The 20,101-nt window shown below is 37.0% G+C and overlaps 1 protein-coding gene and 1 long non-coding RNA gene across 10 annotated transcripts in view; one reads left to right on the forward strand and one right to left on the reverse strand.

Annotated features, from left to right (window-relative positions):
* The window catches only part of LOC114486594 (uncharacterized), a 33,275-nt gene extending 19,000 nt beyond the window's left edge, over positions 1-14,275 (forward strand). The window contains exons 4-6 of the long non-coding RNA XR_003680598.2: positions 6,834-6,990; positions 7,775-8,481; positions 13,884-14,275. This is a non-coding gene — a long non-coding RNA (uncharacterized lncRNA). The remainder of the gene's footprint in view (positions 1-6,833; positions 6,991-7,774; positions 8,482-13,883) is intronic.
* WDR19 (WD repeat domain 19) overlaps positions 1-20,101 on the reverse strand; it is a 93,197-nt gene that overhangs the window by 46,122 nt on the left and 26,974 nt on the right. For all 9 annotated transcript variants that reach the window (XM_007102315.4, XM_007102316.4, XM_028492052.2 and 6 more), the window contains 8 exons: positions 18,808-18,878; positions 18,171-18,343; positions 17,973-18,087; positions 17,002-17,108; positions 15,508-15,630; positions 5,524-5,673; positions 1,329-1,476; positions 995-1,199 (listed from right to left, as the gene is read on the reverse strand). In XM_007102315.4, coding sequence (XP_007102377.1) covers positions 995-1,199; positions 1,329-1,476; positions 5,524-5,673; positions 15,508-15,630; positions 17,002-17,108; positions 17,973-18,087; positions 18,171-18,343; positions 18,808-18,878 — 1,092 coding nt within the window. The remainder of the gene's footprint in view (positions 1-994; positions 1,200-1,328; positions 1,477-5,523; positions 5,674-15,507; positions 15,631-17,001; positions 17,109-17,972; positions 18,088-18,170; positions 18,344-18,807; positions 18,879-20,101) is intronic.

Here is a 20,101-nt window from a genome sequence, read left to right on the forward strand (position 1 = left end):
GGGTGTGTGGGTGAGGATGTGGGTGTGAGGGTGAGGGTGTGTGTGTGTGAGAGAGAGGGTGTGTTTGTGTGTGCATGAGTGGGTGTGGGTGGGTGGTAGGGCATGTGCACAATGTGATTAGGGCAGGGGGAGAAGAGGAGGCTGGGGAAGATGATGAGGCAAGTTTGAGGAACTCATGGACTCCCAACTACATACGACTGGGAGGCAGTGGTAAACACAGGTTTAAGTCAAGGATGCACATTTTGGAGTCAGCCTCGTATAGATGGTACTGAAACCATCTTTGAAGAGATTACTCTGGAAGAATAATTAGAGTGAGAAGAGAAGAAAGGAGCTCAAGGGACCCTGAGGAAGAGCAACATTTAAGAGATGGTGATGGGCTTCCCTGGTGGCGCAGTGGTTGAGAGTCCGCCTGCCGATGCAGGGGACACGGGTTCGTGCCCCGGTCTGGGAAGATCCCACGTGCCGCGGAGCGGCTGGGCCCGTGAGCCATGGCCGCTGAGCCTGCGCGTCCGGAGCCTGTGCTCCGCAACGGGAGAGGCCACAACAGTGAGAGGCTCGCATACCGCAAAAAAAAAAAAGAGACGGTGAGAAGAATCAGAACTACAAAGGAATTCACAGTGGCCCTAAGAGGTGAGAGGAAAAAGCAGGAAAAGGAAATCTCAAGTAAGGTAAAATCAAACTTTGTTATGATGAAATTAGGAGTGTTGAAATAATTACGTTTATTAGAATTTCACAATAACTGTGCTATTTGGGTGATGAGAAACCTTTTTGTTCTGAAGGGCTTTTCTTGGAATAAAGCACCGATAGCATTGTACAAAAGTACTTCCCTTAGAATTTATATACATTCTCATATGCATCATCTTATCTGAGCCTCACAATAATCCTGTGAAGTAAATGAGGTAAATACTATTACGTCTACCTATTTTAATAGAAGTTGACCTTTAAAATCACAAAAGCAAATGAGAGGCCCCACGAGAAGTGTTTAAAACCATACCTCTTTAACATTAAAGTCTGCGTCAGCATCTGCCTCAGATCATTAAGCCCCACATCTTTTAAACTGTGGAGGAAGCTGTGGGTGCTAAGGTAGATGTTGTTTATTTTTCCACTCTGTGTCTGGCAGGTCAACTCTCCGTTATATAACAGCAAAGGTTTATGACAGAAGGGAACTTTGGTGCCACCAGCCAAAATGACCTTGGATCCTATATTATAAAACAGACATCTTAATGCTGAAAGCTAATACTCAGCACACACATCAGAAAGGAATGTTTTAATTTCACTGCAATGGAAATGTATTTCTCAGTAAATGTACAAAAAAAGTGATTAAGTACCTTGTATAGTGTCCTTGTGAAAGACATAAGTGTACACCTTATCATCATCGTAGGCAATAAACACACCTTTATCCATTGGCCAGTTTTCCCAAAGAACACCTTTAATGGTTGGTGAAAAATCTGGAATCTCAAAGGTAGCATCATTAACCTACAAAATAAGGATTTACAGATTTGCCCCAGGTCTGTACTTAAACCATTATCATTTGCCTTGGTAGGAAGGAGTCTGTCTACAGCCTTAGCTGGCAAAGCTTACCAACCCACATTCAACTCAGCAACATCCCAAGATAAAGGAGGAAAAGTTTCTTTTCTCATTCCTATAGGACTGGCTTGAAAAAAAAATGTAGTTATATGGAAAATCAAGGATTTTATCTAAAATTTGGTGAATTTGCAGGAGAAACTACAAGTCTGGACACAAAACTTCAGGTTAAGAAAAAAAAGTTGAAGTTGCTCAAGATGACGGAAATTTAAACTATGAACACACTTGTGCTTAGAAAATTTTCAATAGTACTGGGTACAGAAATGCTCCAACTAGAGAAGAAACAAATTAATTTGTATATGATTTGAGACTTAAATAAATTACACTGGGTATGTTTTATTTCAAAAACTTCTCTACAGTGCAATTCCAACAAACATAAACTGTAGTTACAGTAATATAAGCTATTAAAAAACAATCAGTCCACATATTCCGATTCCACATATTCCTCAGGCAGATAGGCTTATATATATCCTCAATGTGGAGCTAAGGAACACCTGCCTCCTCTCTAATCTATCTTCCTCTCAAAATAAGAATGAAATATAAAATTCCTATAAATAATAATAACTAATATTATACAGCCATACAATACAGTATGGCCACTACTTAATATCCACATGTGGCTCTTAAGCACTGAAATGTGTCTAGTCCAAATTGAGATGTGGGTAAGTGTAAACTACCCACCAGATCTCAAGGAGTTAGTATGAAAAAAAAAAGTGTACAACATCACATTAGTAATTTTTGTGTTGATTACATACTGAAATGATAATATTGGGTTAAATTAAAAGTATTATTAAAATTAATTTCACCTGTTTCTTTTTACCTTTTTAAAAAAATGTGACTAGTAGAAAATTTAAAATTACATACGTAGTTCAAATTACATTTCTATTGGATAGTGTTGCTTACCAAGTAGTGTACTTATATTTAGTTATACTTATTGTACTTATATTTACTTAATTTACCTTATAAATTACTTTTTGTAAATTATACTTACTGAATTTAATACATAGAATTACTTTAAGATATGGAAGTATATATATAATTTAATAGATTATAATTAATATATTGAATTCTAATCTCTTACTCTATAAGACAGATTCTATTATGCCCATTTTGCAGATGAAAAAACTGAGGCACACAGAAATCTGCCCAAAGTCACACAGCTAATATGTTGAAGAGTCAGGATTTGAACCAGGCAGTCTGGCTCCACAGTCTATGCTTCTAGCCACTACATCATACTGACTCTCAGTTTGTAAGGATGAGCACACCAGTGCTAGATGGTAGAAATGTTTTAAAGGGGGTAACCATTTGTTAAATGCTTACTATGTGGCAGATGCTGTACTGAAAGCTTTATGTGCATTATCCCATTTAATTTTTATACAATCTACAAACTAGGTACTGGAACCATTTTCATTTTATAGATGGGGAAAATGGGAATCCAATCAAAGTGAGAGGCCTGGAGGAAGCAGGCCTAGTCTCACACCACTGATACCATGTGCTGACTGTGTGACGTTGGCAAGTGACTTACCTTTTCTATGCCTTAATTTCTCCACCTGTAAAATGGTAAGATAGGAGTATTTATCTCTGGGGCTGCTGTAAGGATTAAAAGAAATCCCTGATATATGTACAGCATACTCAGCATGGAAATATTAGTTGTCATTATTACTAATCTCAAATCCAGGTTTGTCTGTCTGCCCATGCACTAAACTACTATACTCTACTACCTCTGTTTATGAACTTCCTACAGTATATCACAAGTCATCCTTTATGGGTATATAGGGAATGATGGGGTGCAAGGTTTTCATTAGGGCACATGTAAGAAAAAAGCCATCTCTCCCAATTCTAATGTATGACAGGAGTCACTTCCTTGCCATCCACACAGTGAGGGAAAAGAGGTTGAATAAATGTACATATGAAGAGAAATTGCGAGTATATAAGAGAATTTTAAAGAGGAATAGTTGTAGTTTGAATTATTATATACTTTCGTATATGTACATCACAGAAGCAATGTTTTTCTCACTTTGAAGTTGGATGAAAAAGTAAGCTGCAATAGTAGCACACTATGACAGGGTGAGTGTTAAAAAAAAAAAAAAAATGCACAGCACTCTGGTCAAGAGTCCAAGGGCCTTAGCATAGCTTCCTCTTGTGTCTGAGGTGTGGGGACGCTCTGCACCACAAGCTCTCCTTTCCCTTCCCTGCCAGGCTGGCCTTACTCCTAGGCAAGACTGGGTATTATTTAAAAGAGGGACTGCTCCTGTGGGTACCACACGCCCCTCGGATATCTTGTCCAACAACCTAAAATTCTAACCTACCAATGAGACCCTAACTTGGAAAGAAGTTCACACCCAACCCCATGTTGGGTTAGGGAGGGGCTGTGCCCTCGTGGAGTCATTCTCTTGTGCGGGTTTGTTTCACCAGGGTTTTTCTTTTTAACTTAACTGAGTTGCATGTTAGACTTGGAAAAGGGATTGGGGATGAGCAGCAACAGGTGACAAAATTCTGGAATGTGAGGGTTTTAAGTTGTGATAAAGAGGTAAAGAGGGCAGAGCTTTAACTAACCCCTGCTAAATAGCTACCCTATGCCTGATAATATGTTTGGAAAAATCAGCTCACTGAAACCTCATCCCAACCCCAGGAAGGAGGTCACGCTAGCCTCTTTGACAGAAATTATCAAGGAAAGGAGAACTGTAAAAGGAGAAAGACAAAAGCATCAACTTGTTCGGGACAGGTCTTACCCCTGGCCCTTCTCCGAGCCGTCAGACCCCACTTTTCACTCTCAGTCCTGTCAGATGCCCGCTGCACCCTGCTACCCTCTTGTGCACCCTGTCTAAACAGCAGACTCCACCTGGGGTGAACCCACACAGGAAGCAAGGTAGCTTAACTTTCTTATACCCTGTTCCAGAAAGGAAATCTCTACAGATTGAATTTCCTTATTAAGTAGAGGGAACGCAAGGTCATCTTTTTATTTAGGTCATTTTTCCTCATTTGTTTTGTGATTGAGAAATGGGTTGAATAAGAACTAGAATATTAGGAATTTGGCATAAATAATTCAGACACCCATGGAAACCTGTTACATTTGTCAAAGAAAGAAAAGAAAAAGAAAAAAAATGAAGGGAAGATAAAGAAAGGAAGGGAGGAGAGGGAGAGAGAGAGACAGAAACGGAAGGAAGGAAGTCTTTATATCTAGGAGAGTGTACTGTGAGGCGAGAGCTGTCTTCATTGAATCACGTCTTCACTGTGGTGAAGCACAGATGCCTAGGGAACAGTTATTAAGCGTGGGTCCAAGAGCAGCTGTAGGCCGTGTGAACTGTGACCAACAACATACAAATCATTAACTGGATATCAAAAATAAATGAAAAATTCAAGTATAGTAGATGATGTAAAAACACAACATTTCCTTTATCTAAATCTATTCTCAAAAAAGTTAAGGATGTTTAAAAATAAGAGTAACTTAAGTCTAAAAATGGGTTCATCTGTTTTCAATCACCTAATACAAAAATACCTTTCCTTTATGTTCAGGATCTTTAAGGGAAGAGGGAAATAAACTGAGGTGGGCAGAAAGGACAGAGACCAGTCCCTGCCCTCTGAAGCTATTGCATTTCTAGAGAGAAAACTCATGTACCTGAAGATACACTGTAATACTGTGCAGTAAATAAGGTTAAAAATGGTGCAGAATATAACAACTATTCTTTCCACTAAAAAATCTCTCTGAAGATTTTTAACACTGAAAAATGGAAAAATAATGGAAAAACTTTTCTTGATGTAAATAGTCATGAAAACGGATCACAAACATGATATCACAAACATGATAACAAAGTACCACAATCCTTGGCAAGGTTTAAGAGAAAATGATCTTATATATGGAATATATTTTAAAAACACTTTTTTCTTCATATGTTGCATTTTTTAAAAACAAGCATTTGAAAACTTTTCTCAACTTACTGGACAGTAGACATATCCATCACTTTTTTCATCAATGAAAACTAATCTGGTCCCATTTGGGTCAGGAAAAATCTTTTTCACACTGACAGGATGTCGATAATCATTAACAAATTGCCAATCTTCAATGTAGAAATACTGAATGACACCAGTCTAAAAAAAATACAGTCATAGAAATAAAAGGTTGTCAAGAAAATACAGACTTTCAGCATTTATGTTAAACATATTTCCTAACTTAAAGAAAAAAATGTCATATTTTTGATCAAGGAAGAATCTAAGAATAATATTTACTATATGAGCAAAGTACAGACCCAAGAAAATAAGTTAAATGAAAATGCACATGTGATTCAACAGTCTATTAATTCTAACATTCTTAGTGATATTAAAGCTTAATTGATTTTTCAGATTTTCCACTTACAAGAAATACCCTTATTGTTTAAGAGTGACTTTCAAGTCATGTTACTTTAAATATTTTTGCTGTTAATTAATAGATACATTAGAAAATAAAGTTTAAAATAAACAAAAACCCACCAGATACAATCAATTGTAGTTCTATATGTTAGCAAAGGACATGTAGACATCAAAATTTAAAAATATATCATTTACAATCACTCAAAAAATTAAATACTTAGGTGTAAATTCAACAAAGCATGCATTGGATTTGTGTGCTGAAAACTAAAAAACCCTAATGAAAGAATTAAAGAACATCTGAATAAATGGAGAGGTGTACTGTATTCATGGATTGGTGTCATAGTAAACATGTTACTTCTCCTGAACTTATATACAGGTTTAATATAATTCCAACAAAAATCTCAACAAGATTTTTTTGTAGACACAGGCAAGATTATTCTAAAATTTATATGGACTGGCAAAGGAACTACAATAGCTAAAACAGTTTTGAAAAAATATAGTGGGAAAATTAGTCTATTAAATTTCAAGACTTTTTTTTATAGCTATAGCCATCAAGATTCTGTAGTATTGGTGGAGGGATAGACACATAGATCATTGGAATACACCAGAAAATCCAGATTATTTGTCACCAGGGATTAAGGATGAGGTGGGGGCAGGAGGAAAGTGAATGTGGAGATAAAACAGCAACATGAAGGATCCTTGTAGTGACAGAATTGTTCTGTATCTTGACTATTAATGTCAATACCCTGGTTGTGATATGCAATGTAATATTACCACTGGGGGAAACTAGGAAAAGCATTTATTAGGATCTCTCTGTATTGTTTCTTACAACTTCATGTGAATCTACGATGATCTCAAAATAAAAAGTTTAACTGAAATAAAAATACATGATAATATCTTAGATTTCTATTCAGGCCAAGATGGAATAACAGACGTGATTTAACTTTCCCACCCAAAATGACCAAAAATAACAGACAAAATACATGAAAAAACAGTTTTTAAGATATTGGAATAAGGCAACAAAGGACAATGATCTCTGAGAGATGGGAAACAAACAAGGTAAGTCCTGTGAATGCTCCAGCTTTCACCTTGAGAAAGTTTTCAAGCCATGGCCAAGGGAAGGAAAATGCAGGTGGAGCATGATTCCCTGAGGTGAGGAGATAGAGCTGAGAATCCAGTGGGGGCAGGGAAGGAGGTGGCTAGACTTTGCAGGGTGTAGTACCAGAGAAGAGAAAGCTGCACTGAGAGAGAACCTTGGAGATCTTCAGAGGGTCTACCTTGAGTCTTCAGCAGAGAACTAATTACTGCATAAACATGAGAAAACTGCTGAAGCCAGGAAAAAGAACCATCCAAAAGGATTAGAGTGAACAGTGACTGGCACTCACACAGGCCTGGGAAGAGTGACTGTTCCCAATAGCCAGATTGGAAAACATAATTCATGGGATATTGGGTAGAGTATTCAGGAAGATCTTGCCTCAAAAGTGGGAAGTAATTAGCTGTAGACTAAGCAGTGTTTCACGCCTACCTAACAAATCACAAAAGCAGACTCAAAAGGGTCAAACTGTTTCCAAGCAAATTAACTGCATCCCAGAACAAAGCTCAAGAGTATTTTTAGGAATACAAAAACATCCAGCACCCCAAAAGGTAAAAGTACCATGAGTGCAAAGAAGTAGGAAAACATAACCCATATTAAGGAGAATAACTGATCAATCAAAACTGACCCGGATATTAGAATTAGCAAACAATATAACTAAAACAGTTAATATCACTGCATGGCATATGTTTAAAAAGGTAACTGGAGACATGGAAGATACAAAAACAGACTCTAATATATCTTTTGCAGGTGAGCTACCATGTCTGAAATGAAAAATACGATGGATGAAACTACTGGCAGATTAAACATGACAGAAAAAAAGGCTAGTGACCTTGAAATACAGCAGTAGAAATTATCCAAAATGAAATTGAGAAAAAAAGAATAAAAAAATTTAAAGAGCATCAACTGTGGGATAATTTAAAGTGGTTTAATATATGTATAATTGGAGTGTCTGAAATTGGAATGCAAACAGAGGGAGAAAAAAATATTTGAAGAAATAATGGCTGAAAATGTTCCAAATTTTATTAAACCCTTGGATTCAACAACCTCAAGCACAAGAAATATGAAGAAAATTACATCAAGACAGATCACAATCAAATTGCTCAAAACCAGTGATAAAGTATTAAAAGAAACCAGAGGAAAAAGACAGCTTACACACAGAGGAACAAAGATAAAGATGACCGATTTCTTATTAGAAATAATGCAGGCAAGAAGACAGAGGAGCAACATCTTTAAAGTACTGAAAGAAAAAACTGTCAACCTACAATTCTATATCTAGCAAAAATATTTTTCAAAAATGCAGGTGAAATAAAGATGTTTTCAGACACAAAAGCAAAAGAATTCATCACCAGCAGACCAGCACTACAAACAGTGATAAAGGAAGTCCTTTAGTGGAAGGAAAATGATACCAGCTGGAACTATGGATCCACATAATAGAATGAAGGGCACCAAAAATGGTAACTATATGGAGAAATATATAAGATATTTTTTATTATGTAAATCTCTTAATTGATTGTTTAAACAAAACTAATCAGTGTATTATAGGGTTTATAACACCTGTAAAAGTAAAGTGTATGACAGCAACAGCAGAGGTAGGAGGGGACACATACTATTCTAATAAATGAACTTATACTATTCTCTATACCTTACAAGGTATAATGTCACTTGAAGGTAGCCTGTGATAAATTAAGGATGTATACCACAAAACCTAAAACAACCACTAAAGTAAGAGTTGTAGCTAATAAGGTCAATGAATGAGATAAAATTGAATAATAAAAAATACACAATCCAAAAGAAGGCAAAAGAAGAGGAAAAAGGCAACAAAGAAGAGATGGGACAAATAGAAAACAAATAGCGAGATGGTAGATTGAACCTAAACACAGAGATAATCTCATTAAATTCAAAAGTCTAAACAACATAATTGTACTTCCTTGGTGGCGCAGTGGTTAAGGATCCACCTGCCAATGCAGGGGACATGGGTTCAAGCCCTGGTCCAGGAAGATCCCACATGCCGTGGTGCAACTAAGACTGTGCGCCACAACTACTGAGCCTGAGTTCTAGAGCCCATGAGCCACAACTACTGAGCCCATGTACAACAAATACTGAAGCCCGCACGCCTAGAGCCAGTGCTCTGCAACAAGAGAAGCCACCGCAATGAGAAGCCCGCACACCGCAACGAAGAGTAGCCCCCGCTTGCTGCAGCTAGAGAAAGCCCGCGTCAGCAATGAAGACCCAACACAACCAAAAATAAATAAATAAATAAATTTATAAAAAAATTAAAAAAAAAACACTGTAATTAAAAGGCAGAGTTTGGGCTTCCCTGGTGGCGCAGTGGTTGAGAATCCGCCTGCCGATGCAGGGGACACGGGTTCGTGCCCCGGTCCGGGAAGATCCCACATGCCGCGGAGTGGCTGGGCCCGTGAGCCATGGCCGCTGAGCCTGCGCGTCCGGAGCCTGTGCTCCGCAACGGGAGAGGCCACAACAGGGAGAGGCCCATGTACCGCAAAAAAAAAAAAAAAAAAAAAAAAAAGGCAGAGTTTGTCAAATTGTGAGAATTAATATGGTGCCTACAAAAAAAAAATTTTACATATAAAGACACAAATGGTTAAAAATAAAAGAATGGAAAAATATATACCAGGGTAACATTCTAAAAAACTAGAATGACTATATTAATATCAGGCAAAATCAATTGCAGAGCAAAGACTATTATTGCCAGGGATAAAAAGGGTCATTTCAAAATGATAAAGGGGCTAATTTATGAAGAGAACATAACCATCCTAAATGGTTATGTACCTAATAACAGAGCTTCAATACACATAAATCAGAAAAAAAAAACAATGACAGAACTGCAAAGAGAAATAGACAAATCCACAATTGTAATCTGAGTTTTCAATACCATTTTCTCAATAATTGACAGAACAAGTATATATAAAGTTGCAGAAGTCTTGAACATTATCAACCACCTTGATGTGACATTCTAGAACATCATATTCTTTCCAAATACACAAGAACATTTACCAAGATAGATCACACTCTGTACCATAAAGTAAGTCTCACAAATTTAAAAGGATTCAGGTCATACAAAGTATGTTCACTGACCATAACAGAACTAAATCAGAAATCAATAACAGAAAGATCTCTGTAAAATCTCAATTGTTTGAAAACTAAACACCGGACTTCTAAATAACCCATGAATCAGAGAAGAAATTAAAAGAGAAATTGTAAAACATTTTGAACTGAATAAAAATAAAACACAACATATCAGAATTTGTGGGATGTTGCTAAGATAGATAGTACTTAGGGGAAAATGTCTAGCACTAAGGGAGTATATCAGAAAAGAATAGTCTCAACTCAATGAACTCAGCTTCCATCTTAAGAAACTAGAAAAAGAATAAATTAAAGCCAAAATAAGCAGGAGAAAGGAAATAAAGATCAGAGCAGAAATCAATGGAACAGAAAACAGAAAACAACAGAGAAAAATCAATGAAACAAAAAAGTTGTATTCTTCTAAAAGATTGATAAAACAAAATTGATAAACCTCCAGGCAAACCAATCAGGAAAATTGACACAAATTACCCAAATCAGGAAAGGAACAGGTGATATTACTACAGATTCTACAAATATTTAAAAGGATAATAAGGAATATTATGAATAATTTTATGCCTATACATTTGATAATTTAGATAAATGGACAAATTCCTTGAAAAACACAAACTACCAAAGCTCACTCATGAAAAAAACAGATAACCCAAATATTTTGATATTGATTACAGGAATTATATTTATAGTTTAAAACCTTCCCATAAAAAAACTCCAGGCCCAGAAGGCTTCGCAGGAAAACAGATCCATCATGGCACCTGGCTACTTTGCAATGCCACAGAGTCAAGGCTCAACTATAGTCTGACCCATGTCTTGGCAGAATCCTCTGTTATCTTACAAGGAACATGGTGAGATGGGCACTCTTGTGAAAATCTGTCACCAAGTCATTTCTCATCCACCTCTCTGTCTTGTGGGAGACTTCCATGAGGAATTTCTCAGCTTCTTCCCTGGTTCCAATGATGTCCAATTAATCTTGGATTGTCCAGTTCATCTTCCTTAGTGTATAGCTACAGAGTATAAACTGCTTAGTTGTAGCAGAATGGAGTCCTCCACCACAGAGTACATAGAAGAGCATCGGACCCCTTCGGTTTGGTATTATCCTGTGGCACTAAGGATGTGGGGAGCTCTAATAACATGATCTTGCCTTTGCTGTATACATCTATTTGGGACTGCTTCCTCCTTACCAGCTGAATCTATGGAAGTGCAGCAAGCCAACCTAGCAGGTACTACTCAACTGCTGCTAGGAACTGCTTGATCACCCAATAGGCTTCACTGGCACATTCTTTCAAACATTTAAGCAAAAAACAAACAAAAAACAAAACAAAACACTAATTCTAATCAACTCTTCCAGAAAACTGAAGATGACTAACTCATTCTATGATCATTACCCTGATACTAAAATCAGACAAAGGCATCATAGGAAAAGAAAACAGCAGACCAATATCCCTCATGTACGTAGATATAAAGATTTGAAATAAAACTTTAGCAAATGAATTCAACAATGTGTAAAAAGAAGAATACATCTTGATCAAGCGGGGGTTATCCCAGGAATGCTGGATTGGCTTAACACTAGAAAATTAATTAATATAATCCACAAATTATAAATAAACTAAAAAAGAAAACCCATGTGATCATTTCGATAAATGGAGAAAAAGCATTTGATAAAATCCAACATCCACAGAAATTCTTAGTAAACTAGGAATAGAAGAAAACTTCTTCAACCTGATAACATGAATCTGTAAAAGACCTACAGCTAACATCATACCTAATGGTCAAGAACAAGACGAAGACATCTACTCTCATCGCTTCTATCCAACAGTGTATTGGAATAGAAGGCAGACTGAAAAGGAAAAAGGAAGAAGTAAAACTATCTTTATTAGCAGATGACATGATCATCTACATAGAAAATACAATGGAATCTACCAAAAAAAATGCTACTAGAACTAGTGAGTTTAGCTAGGTTTCAGGATACAAGATGAATATACAAAAGTCAGTTGCATGTCTATATGCTAGAAATGAATAATCAAAAATCGAAATAAAAAAGCAATACCATGTATAGGAGTACCCAAAATACGAAATACTTAGGTATAAATCTGAAACAAGATGTGAAAGACCTGTACACAGAAAACTCCAAAACATTGCTAAGAGAAATTAAAGAAAATCTAAATAAATGAAGATATATATCTTGTTCCTCGGTGGGAAGACTCAATATTGTTAAGATGGCAGTTGATCTGTAAGATCAACAATGATCCCAATAAAAATCCCAGCAGGCTTTTTGTAAAACTGGACAAGCTTATTGTAAAATTTAACTGGGTATACAAAAAACTGAGGATAGCCAAAACAAGTTTGAAAAGGAAACACAAAAGTTAGAGGGCTAACACTACCTGATTTCAAGACTTATTATAAAGCTACAGTAATCAAAACAGTGTGATACTGAGGTAAAGACAGATAAACAGATCAAGAGAATGAACAGAGAGTCCAGAAAAAGATCTGTGCATTTACGGACAATTGATTTTTGACAAAAGTACAAAATCGACTCAACAGAATAATAGTGTTTTCAACAAATGTTGCTGGAACAACTGAATAGCTATATGCAGGGAAAAACCCCACAATACTTTGATCCATATCTCACAGCATAAACAAAAATTAACTCAAAATGGATCACAGACCTCAATATAAAACATAAAAGTTGAAAGCTTCTAGAAGAAAACATAAGAGAAAAACTTTGTGACCTTGGGTTAGGCAAAAATTTCTTCGATATGACACCCAAAGCACAACCTATAAAAAAATTAATTGATAAACTGGACCTGGTCAAAATTTTTAAAATTCTCCTCTTTGAAAGACACTGTTAAGAGACTGAAAAGACAACTCATGCACTGGGTGGAAAATACTTGCGAAGCATATATCCGATAAAGGACTTGAATCCAAAATGTGTGAAGAACCGTCAAAGCTCAATAAGAAAACAAACAATCCAATTAAGAAATGGTCAAGGGCTTCCCTAGTGGCGCAGTGGTTGAGAATTCGCCTGCCGATGCAGGGGACACAGTTTCAAGCTCTGGTCTGAGATCCCACATGCCACGGAGCAACTAAGCCTGTGCGCCACAACTACTGAGCCTGCTCTCTAGAGCCCGCAAACCACAACTACTGAGCCCATGTGCAACAACTACTGAAGCCCACGCGCCTAGAGCCTGTGCTCTGCAACGAGAAGCCCGTGCACCACAACGAAGAGTAGCCCCTGCTCGCTGCAACTAGAGAAAGCCCGTAGGCAGCAACGAAGACCCAATGCAGCCAAAAATATATAAATAAGTAAATTTTAAAAAGAAATGGTCAAAAAACTTGGACACTTCACCAAAGATATACAGCTAGCAAATAAGCATATGAAAAGATGTTCTACATCATTAGTCCGTTAGTGAAATGCAAATTAAAATCATAATGAGGTATCACTACACACTTATTAGAGTGGCTAAAATGTAAAAGACCGATCATATCAAGTGTTAGTGAGGATGTAGAGGAATTGGAGCACTCATACACTGTTGATGGGAATGTAAAATGGTACAACCAATTAATTTAGAAAAGAGTCTGTCAGTTTCTTAAAAGGTTAAACATACACTTGCTATATGACATATCATTCTACTTCTAGGCATTTATCCAAGAGAAAAGAAAGCATATGTCTAATACAAAGACTTGAACACAAATTTGTTTATAGCAGCTTTATTTGTAAATATTCCAAACTGGAAGTAACACCAATGTCCATCCATAGGTTCATGGATAAGCAAATTATGATATATGCATACTGTGGAATACTACCCAGCAAGAAAAAGGAATGAACTATTGACACACACACCCACATGGAAGAATCTCAAAATAACTATACTGAGCCAGACAAAAGGAGTGCCTACTATATGATTCCATTTATATACAACTCTAGAAAAGACAAACTCATTTATAGTGACGGAAAGCACTCAGTGGGGAGGACAGGAAGAAGGAATCATAAAGGGTCATGAGAAAACTTTTGGGGGTGATGAATATGTTCACTATTTTGATTAAGTTGATGGTGTTTTCACAGGATATACATATGTCAAAACTTACCAAATTATAGACTTTCAATAGTGTGGTTTATTGTATAACAATTATACTTCAATAAAGCTGCTAAAAAACCCCGATATTTTCAGAACCATTCAAGAATGAGATATTTTATAAGAAAAAAAGATTTTGTAACTGTGTGTGGTGATGGATGTTAACTAGAGGGTTACCATTTTGCAATATGTACAAATACTGAATCATTATGCTGCATACCTGAAACTAATATAATGTTATATGTCAATTATACCTCAATAAAAAAAAGAAACTGAGATAGAGATAAATGCTACATTATTGGCAGATTACTACACTTTGAGTTCTTACTTCACAATGCTGTGTGGCACAGTGGGAAGAGTAGATTTTCCATCAGAAAATCTTGCTTGTTAAGTCCACCTCTACTACAAACTTACTAACTTCTCAATCTTCAGTATCCTTATCTCTAAAACTTTTCTGCTTATATATTTATGACTATATTTACTACTTATTTACCATATCATTTACCACTTTACCTGATACATGAAACCTACCCTACTTGCGTATATAGCTCAAAGACTCATTTTAGGTCAAACTTAAATTTAAAAAGTCTCTCTTCTGGCAATAAGCATGTATTAAAATATGCTCGGTTTAAAAAACAGTACGAGAAAATGGAACCTTTGAAACAGTGAATAGTTGTTTTCTAATGTGGAAAACAATGCCTTTTTTTTTTTTTTTTTTAACCAACTTTACTGAATTCTTCTAGAGGCTAAGCAAGGTAGGAGGTATGATATGCTTTGAAAAACTCTGAAAACTTTTTACAAATATAAGATGCTATTACTAAACTATGTTTTATGTATACATGGCTAATGTAATATTTAGGAGTACAGGGCAGTGGTGGTTCAAAAGACAAAAAATTGAAGTGGGATTCTCAATATTCAATTAATTTTAATTAAATGCGCATTAAATGTAGGCACTGGAGAGCTAAAGTTGAATGACGTGTCTTACATTTGTCATCAAATTAAATCCTTAAAGCATCTAGATAAGGAAAATGAGGCTGGGAGGCGTCAAGCAGGAAGTAGCAAGTAAGAGAGCTAGTATATGAGCCCAGATTGTCCAGACTCCAAAGCCGTTGTGCCATCAAAATTGCTTATAGTTACAAAAGCACTTGACACTGGCAAATCACGCCACCTATGTGCTCTACATAAGTATATAATGTTTATAATTGCACAAGATATCTATATATGTATATAAACACATATATAATAAACAAATTACAAAGTAAAAATGAGAAATTCCCCATGTCCTATATTAAGGAAGACAATACGTACATCTGTGCCATAGATGAGGAAATCACCAGTTAAGGCATGACATAAAATACGGCACTTATCATCCACTGCTGGGAAAAGTCGAGTCTCACGTTCTTCTTGAGCATCCAACATTTCACTTTCTATCTAAAACATAAAGAATAATAGTGGATCATAGATTTATCTGAATAAACCTGCTTTGCAACATCTAAGGGGTAGGGGAGAGTCTTTTTCTTAAGTTCAGCTAAACATTCAGACTCACCAAACTATCACAGACCAGTTTACTCAGAAAGATATCAGGAAGGAACCCAGCTTGCCAGCAGGGCACATTAAACATCCCTTTTAATGGGAATAGTCTCTGCAGCAGGCTCTGCAGTTGTCTAGTAGCTAGTCTCTTTGGCTTCCCAGAAGCAAAGAGCCAAGAAACAGATGTGGGAGATGCCCTGGTTGAGAAGCCCCATATTTCAGGGGCCAATATCTCTTGAGCAACTCAACAGGCATAGTTTCAAGATCCCCCCACAAGTGACATACCCAAATACATGGGTCAGTGCATTCCAGGAAGCCAGATGTATGGCATTCCCATCAGTTTTTACAATTTACTTATAGTTCCTCCTAGATGCAGTTTACACAGTCATTTTTACCATAAGCAATGTTGTGAGTAGCACAGCTGAAACTCTGTCAGGTTTCATGGGAACAGAGCTTGGGAGCTAACTGAACAGCTTGTGCAGAAGGGTAAGGAGTTCTGTTAATCCTTCATCCACATCTGGCTTTCTAGCTAGTCTGTCATATGGTTGCTTCTTTATTTTTTTTATTTTTAAAAAATAAATCTTGGGCTTCCCTGGTGGCGCAGTGGTTGCGCGTCCGCCTGCCGATGCAGGGGACACGGGTTTGCGCCCCGGTCTGGGAGGATCCCACATGCCGCGGAGCGGCTGGGCCCGTGAGCCATGGCCGCTGAGCCTGAGCGTCTGGAGCCTGTGCTCCGCAACGGGAGAGGCCACAACAGAGGGAGGCCCGCATACCACAAAAAAAAAAAAAAAAAAAAATCTTTATTTTAGAATGCTTTTAGATTTTCAGAAAAGGTGTGAAGATAGTAGAGTTCTCATATACACCACACCCGGTTTCCCCTATCATTGACATGTTACATTGAGTATGGTACGTTTATCACAAATAATAACCAATGTTGATCCATCATTTATAACATAACTCTATACTTTATTCAGATTTCCTAGTTTTTACCCTAATGCTGTTTTTTTGTTTGTTTTTTTTAACATCTTTATTGAGTATCATTGCTTTACAATGGTGTGTTAGTTTCTGCTGTATAACAAAGTGAATCAGCTGTATATGTACATTTATCCCCATATCTCCTCCCTCTTGTGTCTCCCTCCCACCGTCCCTATCCCACCCCTCTAGGTGGTCACAAAGCATATGGTCGCTTCTTGACCAAAGTTCTTGAAAATAAAACATTAGGCTGTTCATCACTTACCTGAGCAGGCCTCAGGACATCAAAATTATACTTACCAAATGTAACTGGACTTTGCCTTCAAAAAGTGCAGCTGCATAGTCAGAATGAAGGCAAACGCTGGCTACTGTCCCCAGATACTCCACATCTTTCAATTTTTTAACAGCTGCAGCAATTAAAAAAACCAAACACATTAAAATACAAATAAAATGATCTAATTAATGATTTGCAAATAAGTTTTAAACGTGTGCCTTTGCAAGAATATTCTGAACCTAAAATTTTTATTTTAGCCATTCTAAAGAAAATCTTAGTTGCCATATAAATTTGCCTTCAGGAATTTCACAGTGGTTCACATGAACCAAAGTAATGTAAAATAAAATCACATGCAAAATAACCAAAAATTAAACCTTAGTGACAATAAGCTTAATAGAACATCTAAGGATAATTCTCAGGTTGGCTCTGTTCCTGAGGGATATCTGACCTCCAGTGGGGAAAGGGGTGGAGAGGAGGAAGGAGGGGAAGAAAAAGCAAGGCTCCCTTCAGATGCTAATGGTCATTTTTCAAAGAATAAAGCGGGGGAGGGAATCAACATTTACTAAGTACCCACCAGACCAAGAAGTGGCTAAGAAAGACCGTGTGCGAAAGCAGATCACACATTTTATTTCATTTAATTTTCCTCATAGGTAGAAGAATCCTCACTTTCCAGATGAGTAAACCAAGGCTCAGAGGGGTAAAGAATTTGTCTACAGGCACCCAGCTAAAAGGGGCAGAAGGGAATTTGAACCCAGGGCCCAATTCTAAAGATTACACTCTGCCCCACTATACCATGGTGTCTTCACAACAAAGGTAAAGAATAAAACCTTTCCAAAAATTATGCAAATTTTTTAGAAGATTTGCAAAACCATTTAAGCTAAGAAAGAGATGTCTGAAGAAAAAGAGTGAAAGACTTGGTCTTAAAAGAAACTATCAGTGCTTCCCAAATAAAAACAAATTATATGCTACATAAGAAAACAACTGGATTTAGACTTGCCGTTCTCTCCAAGGACATAAAACCAAGCTCTATTATTCATTCCCACAGCCAGATGATAAAGCCCTACGGCTACAAAGTTGGGTTCCACATCCACAGAAACTGTGACTGGTAGCTCCTATAATAGAGAAGAATAACAGTAGTTAACCGCTGAAACTATTTTGATTTTATTAATAAATAAAAGTAACACCATTTTCATACTCCTTCAACAGGATTGGCTATGGTGACTTCAAGGAGGGAGGTGAGATATGCAATCCTGGTGCTGCAGGCATCCCCGAGGATAGGGAGCTTGGTCAGGAAAACATGGAGTGATCCCCTCTGGGTAGACAGTGCCAGCAACTGACCATCATCTGTCCAGGACAAGGTGCCCAACCCTGAAATAATGGACATAATAAAGGATTATTCAAAAACAGAGATACTGTTACAGGCAAACAAGCAACTCTTTTCACTTAAGCTGCCAGAGGCATAAAAATCTTCAAATTTTAAAAATAGTTTAAATGGTCTTTATTTAGACTAGGACATTCATCATGGATTGGCTTATGAACATGAGCCCTGATTCATTCAACACTGGCTCAAAGGGAAGGTATGTAAGAATTTAGTTTTTGCAACTGGATTTGGGATAAAACGCACCAGAAATCTTTGAATCAAAGTGTACTTACATGTTTCTAGTCAAGGAGTATGACTCAACATAATTACTGAAATAAGGAGGCTATCTTAGGGAACTCTAGTGAAAGGTGTTAATTTTATTCCTCCTATAATTAATGCAAACCATACAGTAACACATTACTCTCTGTAATCGAAACGATAAAATGTCAATCTGCTACAGAAAAATCAGTACCTTTATTTTCATCATCCAGGTTGATTATAGCATACATGTCTTTTAATTCTGCCAAGTCATGGATTTTAATGCTGAAAAATAAAAAAAATGTCCTTTAAATATGACCGCTAAGTTAAATTGTTTTTCTTCACAAACAATTATAAGCTATGGAACAGGTCAGTGTTCTTCAAAAAAAGGAGGATCCACTGGGTTAAGGTAAGAAAATATTAAATTTTCTATATTTAATTATATTTTATCCTTTAAATTTTTGTTTGTTGAGTTGTGGGGTAGGGTTGTGCCTTTAGTTCTCTAATCTACAGCTTCAGGAACAAGGAGGTTTAAGTTATCCTGAAGAAAAGTTTGAGTAGGAAAACATTCCCCTGAGCAGTATTGATTATTGCAAGCGGAAACAGGTTTCTCTTTGCAATGTGTCCTCCCCACCGCCCCGCCCGCCCCAAGAGTTCTTTCCTACAAAAAGAAGTGACGTATAATAGAAAGAGCATTCAATTTGGAATCACAAGGCCTAGGTGGAAAGCTCTGAAAAATGCAGGCATAATGTTACTTCATGGGGTTATTGGGAAGAGTAAGTAGGCTAATGCGAATGAAAGCTGTGTAGCAGGATGTCGGGACCTAACGGTTACAACATTTCTTTCTTCCTGTCTCCCTTCCCCTCTCCTTCCTTCCTCCCTTCTCCCTCCCACTGTTTCCCACTTATATATTTTTCCTTTCATTTAAAACATTAAATGTTTTCATTTAAACTTAATTTTGATATAATTATAGGTCCACATGTGGTTGTAAGAAGTAACAGAGAGATTCTGTGTAACTTTTACCTTTTTCCCCAATGGTAACACCTTGAAAAACTATAGTATAATATCATAATCAGGATGTTGACATTGATAAAATCCATGAATCTTATTCAGATGTCCCTGGTCTTACTTGTACTCTGTGTGTGTGTGTGTGTGTGTGTGTGTGTGTGTGTGTGTGTGTGTGTGTGTGTGTGTGTGTGTGTGTGTGTAGTTCTATGAAATTTTATCACACAGGAGGTTCCTGAGAGCCACAACCACAGTCAGGATACAGGAGAGTTCCCATCACCACAACGATCCCTTGTATGTCCCTTTTTATAAACACACTTACCTCCTTCCTCCCCACCACACCCCAGAGCTATCCTTAACCTCCGGCCACCATTAGTCTGTTCTGCTTCTATAACTTTATCATTTCAAGAATATTATGTAAATGAAATCATACAGTATGCAACCTATGGGGATTGCCTTTCTTCAATCACAGTTCTCTGGAGATTCATCCAAATTGTTGCGTG

Source organism: Physeter macrocephalus, chromosome 7 (assembly GCF_002837175.3).
Source record: "Physeter macrocephalus isolate SW-GA chromosome 7, ASM283717v5, whole genome shotgun sequence".
Taxonomy (NCBI): domain Eukaryota; kingdom Metazoa; phylum Chordata; class Mammalia; order Artiodactyla; family Physeteridae; genus Physeter; species Physeter macrocephalus.